The sequence below is a fragment of the Panulirus ornatus genome, chromosome 38 (assembly GCF_036320965.1).
Source record: "Panulirus ornatus isolate Po-2019 chromosome 38, ASM3632096v1, whole genome shotgun sequence".
NCBI classification, from domain to species: Eukaryota; Metazoa; Arthropoda; class Malacostraca; order Decapoda; family Palinuridae; genus Panulirus; species Panulirus ornatus.
Genome location: NC_092261.1, coordinates 7,104,543 through 7,118,278, shown reverse-complemented (window position 1 = coordinate 7,118,278; position 13,736 = coordinate 7,104,543). Strand labels below are relative to the sequence as shown.

General features: G+C 42.1%; 1 protein-coding gene across 1 annotated transcript in view; it reads right to left on the bottom strand.

Moving 5' to 3' along the window:
- Nucleotides 1-13,736, bottom strand: part of LOC139760859 (nitric oxide synthase-like protein) — a 112,010-nt gene that overhangs the window by 13,568 nt on the left and 84,706 nt on the right. Inside the window, 8 exon segments of the mRNA XM_071684572.1 lie at nucleotides 2,953-3,023; nucleotides 6,357-6,398; nucleotides 7,805-7,909; nucleotides 8,199-8,343; nucleotides 8,586-8,881; nucleotides 9,152-9,253; nucleotides 9,662-9,836; nucleotides 10,759-10,898. Coding sequence (XP_071540673.1) covers nucleotides 2,953-3,023; nucleotides 6,357-6,398; nucleotides 7,805-7,909; nucleotides 8,199-8,343; nucleotides 8,586-8,881; nucleotides 9,152-9,253; nucleotides 9,662-9,836; nucleotides 10,759-10,898 — 1,076 coding nt within the window.

The window sequence follows — 13,736 nt, the reverse complement described above, 5'->3', positions numbered from 1 at the left end:
TTGCCACACAGAATAATATGTAAAGAGAGCAATTCATACCAATGTTCACTCTAACATAACCTTCAAACTGAGCCTTAACCTTAGGTTAGTTCAGGTTAGATCAGCTTAGCTTAAAGCGAACACTCACCTGGATTGCTCTCCTTACACAACATTCAGTAAGGTGACTGTCCTCTGGAGTGTGGGTAGCAATTTGGTTCCTGATTGGTCTTACTTTAAATAATTAAGGTATATGAAGTACAACATATGAGGATAATTGATATATACATGAAAAGCAGGAAGAAAAATAAAGGATTAACTTTCTCATGTCAGTAACTCAGCATGACACAGTCTTCCATGATGTAGCTCACTTTCAGAAGTATAGGTAAAAATACTTAGCCTGTCACATCTTTTATATGAACTTAACTTTTTTATAATATCCAGACACCTCAGGATTCCATGAGAATATTCATCATTTACCCAAATGTCCATCCCAATAAATTAGCACGTATTTTTTGCCACATCAGATGGCATGTTCAAGATCTGATCAGAATATCCTTACTGCTACCGATAGATAGATACTGAAGTTATGATCAACTCGATGGATACGAAATTTTCAAAACAAAGCAATTAATCTTTTTGTAGCCTGTGACAAGACTAATGACAGGGTGTCACATAAAAAGCAGTCTGTCATAGTTCTGGGAGCAATAGGATGTTGAACAAAGGGCAAATCAAATTGTCTACAGGTCTCAGGAAACTAAAGGAACTGCCCAATACTGTTGAGGAATGGGACAGCTGATAACCATTAAACTGCAGGATAGGAAATGCAATGGAGTAAAGGTAGCAGCCCTCCTATTTATGCCTTGACCACTATTCATTTTATTTTTCATTTGAAATGCTAAATAGTTCTTCCTATTGGTATGGTGAGAGACAAATACTTTGCCACTGAGATGTCACAAAAGAACTAATCTTTTATACCCCACACAGTGTGGCATCATGTTACATTCTTTATCTTTAACCCTTTATACATCATCAGTTCTTTTTGTTGTTATTTTGTCTGCATCCAGTTCTGTATCTTTTCTTTAACTTTCTCTATAAAATATAACCTTTTGCAACATCCTTAAACTTTCTTACAGTCTCTACTGATCATCCATCTTCTGAACACCTTAATTTCTTTCAAGAAAGGCTTCAGCTTTCTCACCATATGGCTACACACTGTGACACAGCACTAAATTTTCTAATTTCACATTCATTAAACCCTGGCAACCATTAATCTCCCACATAAAATAATAATAGTTATCAGTATCAGTGAAAAACATTCTCAATATACCTTATAGATACACCAGTCCCTTATACCATCCACAAATAATTTTTCATTGAAACAGATTAAGTATAAGAAAAAAAACATAAATATTATCTGCCCATTTCTATCTATCCAAGTGCTCAACAACTTGGTTCCCCTTAGCCCTTAAACAATTCCAGTGCACACCATAATCCTAAGCAAACCAGCAGAACTCCCCTCTTCTTAAGGGCCATCTTATCCCCTTTTCTGCTTACACCTTCATTGTTGCTATAAACTTCTTGCCACCCTTTTCAGCTTGCCAGACTCAAATGTTCTAATGTTCTGCTATACTCTTAGGTGTCAATCACTCACTATTCAGACCCTAATCCACTAATTTAATTAGATTATCATTGGATTGCAGTCTCATATTTTCTCTAACTCATAATGCCTGACTTTCTAAGTATAAATCATAGGAACACTTCCTATCACCTAATCAATAATGAGGACCTGTTTAATTCTATTTACTATCCAAGTTTAAATGTGTGTACATGCCACACTCTCGGCATTGTCTTGTGAGCCACAGGTGCACCTCCATTTGCAAGTTACCACACAGCAAACAAGAAGGGTGAGTTGCAATGACCGACCATAAAGTGGATTTCATGAAATATCATGAACAAAAGAACATTTAAACATTCTAGAGACACGCAGCCATTACATAAGCACATGATGGCAAAGAACAAATTTCTTCGGTATTGCCTCCTTACCTCTATGGTTATTTTGATTCACTATGACCATATCCACACATTATGACCAAGTTATCTGAGAAAGAGTTTGCATCTCAGCAAAATCTTTTAATCATTACTTTTAAGTTATCTTTACTTATTCCATTAATGTTTTGTAACTGGTCTGAATCACAGCTGTTGGGTGCCACATTAATCTCCCCAGATTTAACCACTATATATCTTTTCTAGCTATACTAATTACATTTCCCCTTTACATGTATTCACTGAGGCATCATTTACACCAATCTTGTAACCCAAAAGATTTGGTGTAGGTGGCATCTGCTTTTTTATTCTAAAGTCAACCCAAGTGTAGAATATAAGCAATCAAGATGGACAAAATATTAATGAGAAGAGATAGTGGGAATTCCCCTTAATGACATGCCTAACTGGGCTTCTCTCTTAAACTGTCATTGTCCATCTATGTCACACCCAACATTTCAAAACACCATACATTACTGTTTATGATCTTCTCAGGGTCAACTCAATATATCTATAGCTGAGAGGTGTTTATATGGGTCTGTCTCTTCCACAGTGATGTAAAATATCCTGACCACATCAAAATGTTACGTAAAGAAAACTTTAGCACAAAAAATGAGATTATATTCCTCTTGCAAAAGGAAAAGTTCCAAAATATATGGCTGAAAAACTCAAGCTAGTGGAGGCAAAGATACAGCACAATATATCACAATTGGAATGACCTGGCAGAGTATGAAAATGATGATTCCCTGTGATGGGGAAAAGGACGCAGCTCTGTAGAGAAGGGCAGATGCAGAAAGTGACAAGATGTCTTTCACAAGAATGTTGAAATATAAGCCTGATTGAAAGAAACGAAAGGAGAACAATGTCAAAGAGTCAGCAAGGAGGAACAGAAGGATGAGCCACCAAGGAACATGGGGCGTGACTGTTACTCACCTGCTGGTGACATCATCGATGTCTGCCGCTGTGCCGCTCACCTTCATGGCATATAGATTCTTGGCAAAGTCCTGCAGGAGGTAATCTTATTAAGTGAATTAAAAATAATAATAATAATAATAATAATAATAATAATAATAATAATAATAATAATGATATTTATTTATTTATTTATTTATTTATTATTATTTTGCTTTGTTGCTGTCTCCCGCACTAGCGAGGTAGCGCAAGGAAACACACGAAAGAATGGCCCAATCCACCCACATACACATGTATATACATACACGACCACACACGCAAATATACATACCTATACATCTCAACGTATACATATATATACACACACAGACATATACATACATACACATGTACTTAATTCATACTCTCTGTGTTTATTCATTCCCATCGCCACCTCGCCACACATGAAATAACAACCCCCTCCTCCCAGATGTGTGTGAGGTAGCGCTAGGAAAAGACAACAAAGGCCCCATTCGTTCACATTCAGTCTCTAGCTGTCATGTAATAATGCACCGAAACCACAGAATAATAATAATAATAATAATAATAATAATAATAATAATAATAATAGTAATAATGATAATGATAATAATAATAATAATAATGATAATAATAGAGAATGAGAGTGAACGAATGTGGCCTTTTCATCTTTACCTAGCACTACCTCGCAGGGGGTATGCTATTTTCATGTGTGGCGAGGTGGCGATGGGAATGAATGAAGGCAGCACGTAGGAATATGTACATGTGTATATATGTACATGTCTGTGTATGTATTTGCATGTATACGTCGGAATGTATAGGTATGTATATGTGCGTGTGCGTGTATATATATGTGTATGTGGGTGAGTAGGGCCATTCTTTTGTCTGTTTCCTTGCGCTACCTTGCTAACGCGGGAGACAGCAATTAAGTATAATAAAAAAAATAATAATAGTAATAATAATAATATTGTGTACGTGTGTACGTGTACGTGTAGGAAGAGAGGAAAGTGATTGGTTCTCAGTGAATGTAGGTTTGCGGCAGGGGTGTGTGATGTCTCCATGGTTGTTTAATTTGTTTATGGATGGGGTTGTAAGGGAGGTAAATGCAAGAGTCCTGGAAAGAGGGGCAAGTATGAAGTCTGTTGGGGATGAGAGAGCTTGGGAAGTGAGTCAGTTGTTGTTCGCTGATGATACAGCGCTGGTGGCTGATTCATGTGAGAAACTGCAGAAGCTGGTGACTGAGTTTGGTAAAGTGTGTGGAAGAAGAAAGTTGAGAGTAAATGTGAATAAGAGCAAGGTTATTAGGTACAGTAGGGGTGAGGGTCAAGTCAATTGGGAGGTGAGTTTGAATGGAGAAAAACTGGAGGAAGTGAAGTGTTTTAGATATCTGGGAGTGGATCTGTCAGCGGATGGAACCATGGAAGCGGAAGTGGATCATAGGGTGGGGGAGGGGGCGAAAATTTTGGGAGCCTTGAAAAATGTGTGGAAGTCGAGAACATTATCTCGGAAAGCAAAAATGGGTATGTTTGAGGGAATAGTGGTTCCAACAATGTTGTATGGTTGCGAGGCGTGGGCTATGGATAGAGATGTGCGCAGGAGGATGGATGTGCTGGAAATGAGATGTTTGAGGACAATGTGTGGTGTGAGGTGGTTTGATCGAGTAAGTAACGTAAGGGTAAGAGAGATGTGTGGAAATAAAAAGAGCGTGGTTGAGAGAGCAGAAGAGGGTGTTTTGAAATGGTTTGGGCACATGGAGAGAATGAGTGAGGAGAGATTGACCAAGAGGATATATGTGTCGGAGGTGGAGGGAACGAGGAGAAGAGGGAGACCAAATTGGAGGTGGAAAGATGGAGTGAAAAGGATTTTGTGTGATCGGGGCCTGAACATGCAGGAGGGTGAAAGGAGGGCAAGAAATAGAGTGAATTGGAGTCATGTGGTATACAGGGGTTGACGTGCTGTCAGTGGATTGAAGCAAGGCATGTGAAGCGTCTGGGGTAAACCATGGAAGGCTGTGTAGGTATGTATATTTGCGTGTGTGGACGTGTGTATGTACATGTGTATGGGGGGGGGGGTTGGGCCATTTCTTTCGTCTGTTTCCTTGCGCTACCTCGCAAACGCGGGAGACAGCGACAAAGTATAAAAAAAAAAAAAAAAAAAAAAAAAATAATAATATTAAAAATATTGATGATAGTTATGAAAATAATGTAGGTAGATGGCCAATAACTGAAGTATTTAGGAAAATTCTGAAGATACATTCATGCCCTATTCTAAAGCTGGTCATATGAAATGGTTTCCTCTTTTATTATATTAGCCAAGTAATTAGGTAACTCTCTCATCTTTAATCTAGAAGTTAATCTAGCATAGCTTTTGACTAGTCAAGCTAAAACTATTGTAGGATGCCATATATTCATTTCTTTTTTTTTAAATCCATGTGCATTACACATGATGGCTAGAAAATGGATATCAGCAAATGAGACCATTGCTTTGTCTTTTCTGGGAGCTGCCTTGGCTGTCAAGACCAGAATATATGGGTGTGGGTTACATCTGAAACTGCTGTGGGAATTATGGTTCAACTGTAAAGACCAGATGTGGTGTGGACAACAAATGGCCCTGCTCTGAGTTGGGTGGCAACATATTACCACACTACTGTCTACAATGTTACAGTGAGAGCAAGATCAAGCTTGATGTTTGCAGGTCTGTTTCCTGTCTCATGACAGCTACATGTGCAGCTCAGTCTCATAGGAAATTACAGTATCTGTATAAATCACAATAAATTTTCTAGTATCTGTCACAGATGGCTTTTAACAAGCAAAGGCACACCTAAAACAATGTAAAATTTGTCAAAACATATATAATTAATTTCAAATGATAAGCATACACAAATAAGCATAACCTCAGAGGTTTAGTTGAAACAAAATCAACTATACAAGCATGAAAATGATATTAATAAGCTTGAAGACAACAGGTAATGGTTTGGAATGTTATTCAGCTGTTGCAGATAAATGGAAGATGCTGGATGGAAGAAAACATAACATAAAATCTCAAGATATCTATCCATCTGTATTTAAAGAACTACATAATCAATATATGTTAAATAGGTTATAATTACTGGATCATTATCAATTCTTTGATGCAGTCTCTCTTGATTCTATTTTTGTAAATACAGTATCACTGATAATATCCCAATGTTACCGAGAAATCAATGTTACCCCGAGAACAGTAACAGAATGCAACAAGGTGCAGTGGGTAATTATGAGAACAAACTTAGCAAGGGTCATGATCTCTAAGGAGTTCAGGAAGTTCTACTGGGTTCAGGATATCCCCAAGTGCAAGAGGTTCCAGCACAAGCTAGCATCTTCCACGGGTCTGCATGGGATAAGGTAAAGGACTTGAGGAAATTCATGTACCTTTCTGTATTTGAATTTGTAGAACACTTTCTTGCTGAATTCCTGGAGAGAGAGAGGATAAACAAAGGCATCAACAAAATGCATGCACAAGTAATACAAACTTAGATGATACTGAACTAAAGTAGAAACAATAAAATACACGGAAGCTATTGGTACATCATGCAAAAATACTGCTGCTCTGACCACTGACTTACAGCAATAAGGACTGCATGGGCAACAGAAAAATATATCCACAAAAAACTGTGTGCACTTTAAACTTAAGATGGTGGGGAGATAAAAAAGGAAAATTCTACATATCAAAGTTCATAAATCAATTATCCAGAAATGGTGTCAACAGGGATAGAAGCTAGTCCAGACGCTAAGGTTTTTTTTTTATAATATATTACTTACTACAAGATCACCGATGGCATTACTTCTATAAACCCAATGTTACCGTAGTTATATATCACCTATATTGCCCATGCACTTACAGGCAGCCAGGTTGTCACCTCTACTGAAGAAGACCAGTTGTCCTTAACCAGGTGGCTCACATGTGATATCTGATGGTATTGCTAGGTTGAGCATGACCACCTACACATGCTAATCCTCCACCCAGGCTCTATGTAGCCTTTGCAAAACTATATCCCCAAAGTCTCTAAATCAGAATGTACAATATAGAGTGTCTTTCAATTACTGCAAATAATATGGGCTCACATTTCGGGTGTCACGTTGGGAGACCTTCCATCTTCCTGCCCTATCACTTGCACCTTCTCCCCTGATGACACATCCTCATTTCATTTTTTCTATTCATCATCTTTAAATCTGATACCTGACTATCTACATCAGATCTCCCACATACAGCACTTCTGCACCAAACCATCTATAGCACAATTACCAACACAGACACACACATGTCTAATCACCCAAACCTATAAAATCACAAAGAACTTAGAGAAGTATCAGAGGGCAATAATGGTACCAAAATTAAGAAAGCAAAGTAATAAGGATAGACTCGAGGCTTTAAATCTGCCTGTCTTAGAAGCGGAGACCTTTTTTATAACAGATTGATGATGTACGTGAGCAGTTTTTTGAAAGACGTAGGGATACAGCAATCAGAGGACATAACATGAAATTAAATAAGGAACAATCTTCCTGCACTCTTAACAATGAAACATGCTACCTCCCTAGTACTACCCTTCTGCACTAATACTTAAACATGCCACCTCCCTAGTACTACCCATCTATGCTCTTAACACACTGGACATGGTAACTCCCCAGTAATACCCATCTACGCTTGACACACGAAATAGTTCCCTCCTAGTTCTATCTCTATATACTTACTAGTACTACTATTCCACTCTACTAACAATCACAACATGCTCCCCTGCCCAGTACTTCCCTCCCCATATACACTGCCTGACCCCACAATGCTACCACCAGCCCAGCTGGTAAGCCCCACCAGTGCCCACCTCGCCGTTCTCGGGAGGGTCACCATTGCCGAAGGTGGAGGTTACCACGAGCACCAGCGCCTCGTGTTCGATGTTGATCAAGTCATAATCTGCCATGCAATACACCTGGGGACATAGAAAACGTAATGTGACTCGCCTTAGAGACTAATCAAATTGGTTATTATCCAACTGAGCACATGGTATAAATCATAAACTACACAGAGGGTGGAATATATAGGACATTTCTCAAAGACTTGGATAGCCATGCATCCTGACATACTGCCTCGTTAAGGTGCTATTGATAATGCATCATACTTTAACGGTAACAGCTGTATTTCACGGAACTCTGGAAGATCATACTAGAAAACAAACGAGAACGCGATCACCGAGAGCATGGGTCGGTATCTCCTCTTACCTGCGCGTTGAAGGTATGGCCGAAGATCTCTCCCAGTTTCTTGGCGTACATCTCGGACTTGCCCGTCTCAGTGGCGTATAGGATCGTGGCCTTGATCCTCTTGGATAATGCCTTCCCAAATAACTTGCTGGTAAATTTGACTGCTCTGTGTAACAATTGAACCATTAGAACAATATTCAAACCTAGTTATATGGTTTATCATTTACCCAATTAAATGTGACTATAAGAAATGGCAAGTTATTTGTAAATCTAATGAATAAATTCGACCCACAGTGTATATATATATATATATATATATATATATATATATATATATATATATATATATATATATATATATCAGGAAATGTTCATATGCTGTGTGTGTCAGCGGGAAAGAGGCCTCACCTTGCTATCTCTTTGAACCGGAACTTGCGTTTGGTCTTCCTCACTGAATTTCTGTTGATGTCCTTGTTCTTCTTCCAGACGTGGGACTTCCATGCCGGGTCTTGGTACTCGTAGGAAGGTTTGAGGTAATAGAGGGACATCTCCTGGTGGAAGACGGGGGTGATGGAGCCTGAGAGCGGTGGCACGATCCACACCCAGTCAGCGGGGCAGCCTCCCCGCAACTTCTGCTCGTTCTCGAAGTGTTTCATGAAGGACTCGGCCGCAGAGTGGTGGTCCACGATGGTCACGTTTAGCCGCTGTTGTGGCCGACAGATGATGGGATAGGAAATGAGGGTTACTGCTGGGAAGCTGACGCCTGCCATAACTAAAGAAACGCAGTTGACACCAATATGTATTCTTGTGTACATCCTTAAAGTTGTATTTTGTCCACCTTCACACAGGCAAGACAAATCTCTTCAACAGCAGGGGAAGACTAAGTCAGTCTTGAAAGGTCTTTACTTTCCATATATAAACAAGTTACACAATACAAGTCCCTCTTAGGATCCAACCCAGGAGCTTGAACTGACCTGGAATGAATGTAGAACGGCGATGTTGACCTCGACGAGCGCCTTGTCCTTCCAGAGGTTGGTGGGGCTGCGGGTGTCCAGACCCATATAGCGACCCACCGACTGTAACACAATACCAACACCGTCACTCACTAACTCTCCGCTGGATCGTTTAGAAAAAAGAAAAAAGGATCCGTAACACGTACAACCCTAACTCCAACATAACGAATACATTATACATAACATAATTACTTGGACATGATGATACACCTACACTGAATACTAAAGGATATGGTTTCACGCACATACTTTAGTATACAGAAGTGTTTGGTGAGTACTTTGTGTGCATACGTAATCGGTAGTATTCAGGGATACATGTTGGGATACATGTGCGTGTGTGCAGGAATAGATGTCTGTGTCAGTTGCTCATGTATGAAAGTGGATGTGTGTATGTGTAGCTAGTAACTTTCGCAAGTATATGGCACTGGTGTAGGTGTTCTAGCGGGAGTAGGCCTGGTGGCAGGAGGTCACCTCGAGGATGTTGAAGCGGTGGGGGTCACAGAGGTCACGGGTGCCGATCTCGGAGACCATGTACCAGCCGTTGAAGGGCGCCGCCGGGAACTCCAGTCCGCCACAGTCGAACATGAGTGAGGAGACGGCCGGCAGGGCGTACCACTGTAGGTCCAGCTCTAAGAACCACTCGTACCTGCAAGTCATACCAGGTACTGTACCTCTGTGTTTGCCTAATACTACGTACCTTTGTACTTCCCTCCAAATATGCACCTTCGTACTTCTCTCAAACTATATACCTCTCCACCTCCCTCAGTGTACGTAGTTCTGCACCTACCTCACAATTCCATACATCCCTTTTAGGATGTACCCCTGAACTTGACTCACAGTATATGCCTCTGTACCTGCCTCATACAATGTACTCTTGTATCTCACATCTCAGACCTCACCGTTCACAAGCACTCTTACTGCACCATGTAGTAACTTCAGCATACACCTGTACAGTCCGCAAAAGACCTTGTCCGCCTTCCCCATACATTTTCAAAGGCGATGTCACTTACATTTTGTTGCTGTGTCATCTCTCTTTTAGCCTTGATTACCATTTGCAGACGTCTGGGCATAGAATAAACAAGGTTCCGGGAGTATTATAGGTCCATGTTTTGGGTCCATAGGATCTTGATCTGATGAGGTGTTGCAGGAAGCAGCCACCTAATCACGCATTCTGAGCGCCCACTGCGCCTAGAAATCTTGCGTGTACCCACATTTTCCTGCTTCTGGGCGAGAATCTGGGCTTTCTCCTCCTAAGAAAGGCAAGAGCCACCTATTCTAAAGCACAGGTGGAAGATATACAGCACCCTGAAGGGAAATTCTCAAAATGAAGTGGCAGCCTGAAAGACTAAAGGGTGAACATCGTTCCCTTAAGATAACCTGAGGCACAATGAGGCGGGTTGCTGGTGTTCACAACGTAGAAAAAAAAACTAATTTCAGCAACCAGATGTACGATGATTTCACCCTGAGAGTGTCATATGCTTGTACCCACAGTATACCTCTCTCTCTCTCTCTCTCTCTCTCTCTCTCTCTCTCTCTCTCTCTCTCTCTCTCTCTCGGATACTACTCACTCCGGGTGGACGATGGGTACGGTGAGGATCAGGTCTGGCGGGATGTCGAACCACTCCGGGTCGTGTCCGTTGGCCGATAGCACCAGGGGCAGGACGTCCCATCTCTTGCCTCGGCCGCGCCATCCCAGCCGCTGGCAAACCTGTCCACACACACACACATAAACACCTGCAGGTTAACCTCTGTCTACACACCTGTCATATCAACACCTGCCTGACCTTACAACAATCGTGGCTGTGACTGCCATACGAGCCTCTTATTCCTGGATACAGCTGTAGCAAGAAATGTCAAAAGAACATTAATAAATATGAAATATGGAACATTTTTAGTCCAAAAGTGGAATAAACACAGCAACACCTGAACAAAAATGAGTAATGTGTATTATTTTTTTTTTTCTAAATACATTTCCCAGGAGTCACCCGCTCTGCCACGGGTTAAATGATGTTTGATTAGAAGGATAGGGAAATGCACTTTCAGGCCAGCGTGGGCGAGGACTGCTCCCTCCCCAGCTGCCACTGGCCGCTGACATGACGGGTGCTAACGGGGTGGGGGAGAGAGGCCAGTGCCTGGGGAAGACAAGGCTGAGGGCTGGGAAAGGCGAGAGTACAAAGGCTGCATCAAACAAGGGTTCGGGGTCAGACATGGCTAAGGGCTGGGAAAGGCGAGAAGAAAGGGTACACTCAAAAATGAAAAAGGGCTCAGAGCCCTGGAGCAGGCTGGGGTCAGGACCAGACTGGACCATTCTGAAGCAGGGACGAGACTGGAGGGATGAGGCTTGATGAGCCTAATGGACCGACCATCGTTCTTCACCCGGCTGGCTGGACCCACCCAGCACCAGACCCTCCTGGGAAATGAATATTGGAATACGGTGTTTTCACACTCTGACGTCATCAGTATAAGGCTCTAGTAATGGAGACGAAATAGTAGGCGTCGTCTATAAGGCAGGGGAGGAGAGGAGGGTTCTATGTACGAGGCTGGCGAGCCTGAGTACCGTCTGCTGGATCTGGTCACTTCACTCACCTCACCCCACTCTCCGTGTCACTTCTCTGTCACTTTCTTACCCTGTCACTTCTTGAACGTCCCTCTGTCATTTTTCTATCCTGTCACTTCCCTATCACTGTCACTTCACTATCCCTACCACTTTCTTACACCCTGACACTCCCTCATCCTTGTCACTTCCCTCATCCCTGTCACTTCCCATTACTGTCACTTCCCTACCCGTATCATCTCCCTGTCATTTCTTTATCAGTGACACTTACGTATCCCCCTCCCTCCCACTTCACTACTCCGCAGTTCACTGTGAAGGTCATGTCACGCCATAATAGAATCCTAAACACACTTGTTCGCCGTCTCCCGCGTTAGCTAGACAGCGTCAGGAACAGACAAAAATATGGCAGCATCTGCGCACTACCTCACTGAGGGAAACGGCGATCAAGCATAAGTGTATATATATATATATATATATATATATATATATATATATATATATATATATATATATATATATATATATATATATATATATATTTGATGAACTTTACCCTAATTAGCCCTAACTTAATGCTGCCTTCTGACCTTTGACCCCAACGCCATGAAGCTGACGTCACCTACATTCATATGGAATACAAAGGTCATTCCTGGTGACCTCTGCCACCTACTTAACCTTCATCAATCATTCAGTGTGACCTCAAAGACTGAGAACAGTTTGGACGTTCCACTGAACCCTGACGATCATCACATACTGTGCCACAAGATGGGACTTGGTCAACCCTTACAGCACGACGTCACGACCCCTGAACACGACGGTACGACGCTTAAGCACGACGGTACGACGTTTGAGCACAACGGTACGACGTTTGAGCACAAGGTACGATGCTTGAGCACGACGATACGACTCTTGAGCACGACGGTACGACGCTCGAGCACGACGGTACGACCTCTGAGCATGACAGTGCGACGTTTGAGCACGAGGGTACGATACTTCAGCACGACGTTACGACCCCTGAGCACGACAGTGCAGTTTTATGCCATCCCCGCAACTGCTTCTCCTCTAGCTCCCTCCCTCGTCATTCACTCAGTCCAATCCAGTTCCATGTTCCTTCTTTCAGAATCTCGAACCGAAGGTGGAGTGGCAGAGCTTTCCGAGGTGTAGGGGTTCGAAGTGGCGCTCCAAGGTGGTGTGTGTGTGTGTGTGTGTGTGTGTGTGTGTGTGTGTGTGTGTGCGCGCGCGTTCGGGCGAAGAATGTCTTCATCTTCCTTAAACGGAATTTGATGCTGATATTGTGACTAATACGGATGTGGCTTTATGATATTTGATACGGTATGTATGGAGCTGGATGTAGCGTCAACAGGTCTGGTATGACATGAAGACAAAACAGACTTTGACCAATTGGGGGAATGTTATATTCTGACGTGGTGTGGATCACTGGTTGAAGGTGCGGTTGGTGTGACTTACAGAGACCTTGTTCCGGAATGCTCAAATTGGCAGTGTCACTGATTACCTAATTACAGATCTTAACACTAACATTTGAAATGTGATGTTTCACTTACAGATTCGGAGTTTTCCCCTCTGACAAACACGTGTCATTCAACATACCCAGTTTCATTTAAGATATGCATAAATACGTTCTGGCCATCTTCACTAAGCCTTGCTTCGTCCCAACAGACTCCATTAACACAGATCTTCTTGAAGATCACAAGGGGATACAGTGCTAACAAAGGTTCCTCTATGGACGAAGACACCACCCAGAAATGGGACCCAACTTATAATGGCTCCATCATGGATACGTACCTGAAGGGAAGAGGCACCATTCGAAGAGGGTACCAGACTATGACTCCATCATGGGTACGTACCTAATGGGAAGGGGCACCATTCGAAGAGGGTACCAGGCTATGACTCCATCATGGGTACGTACCTAATGGGAAGGGGCACCATTCGAAGAGGGTACCAGACTATGGCTCCATCATGGGTACGTCCCTG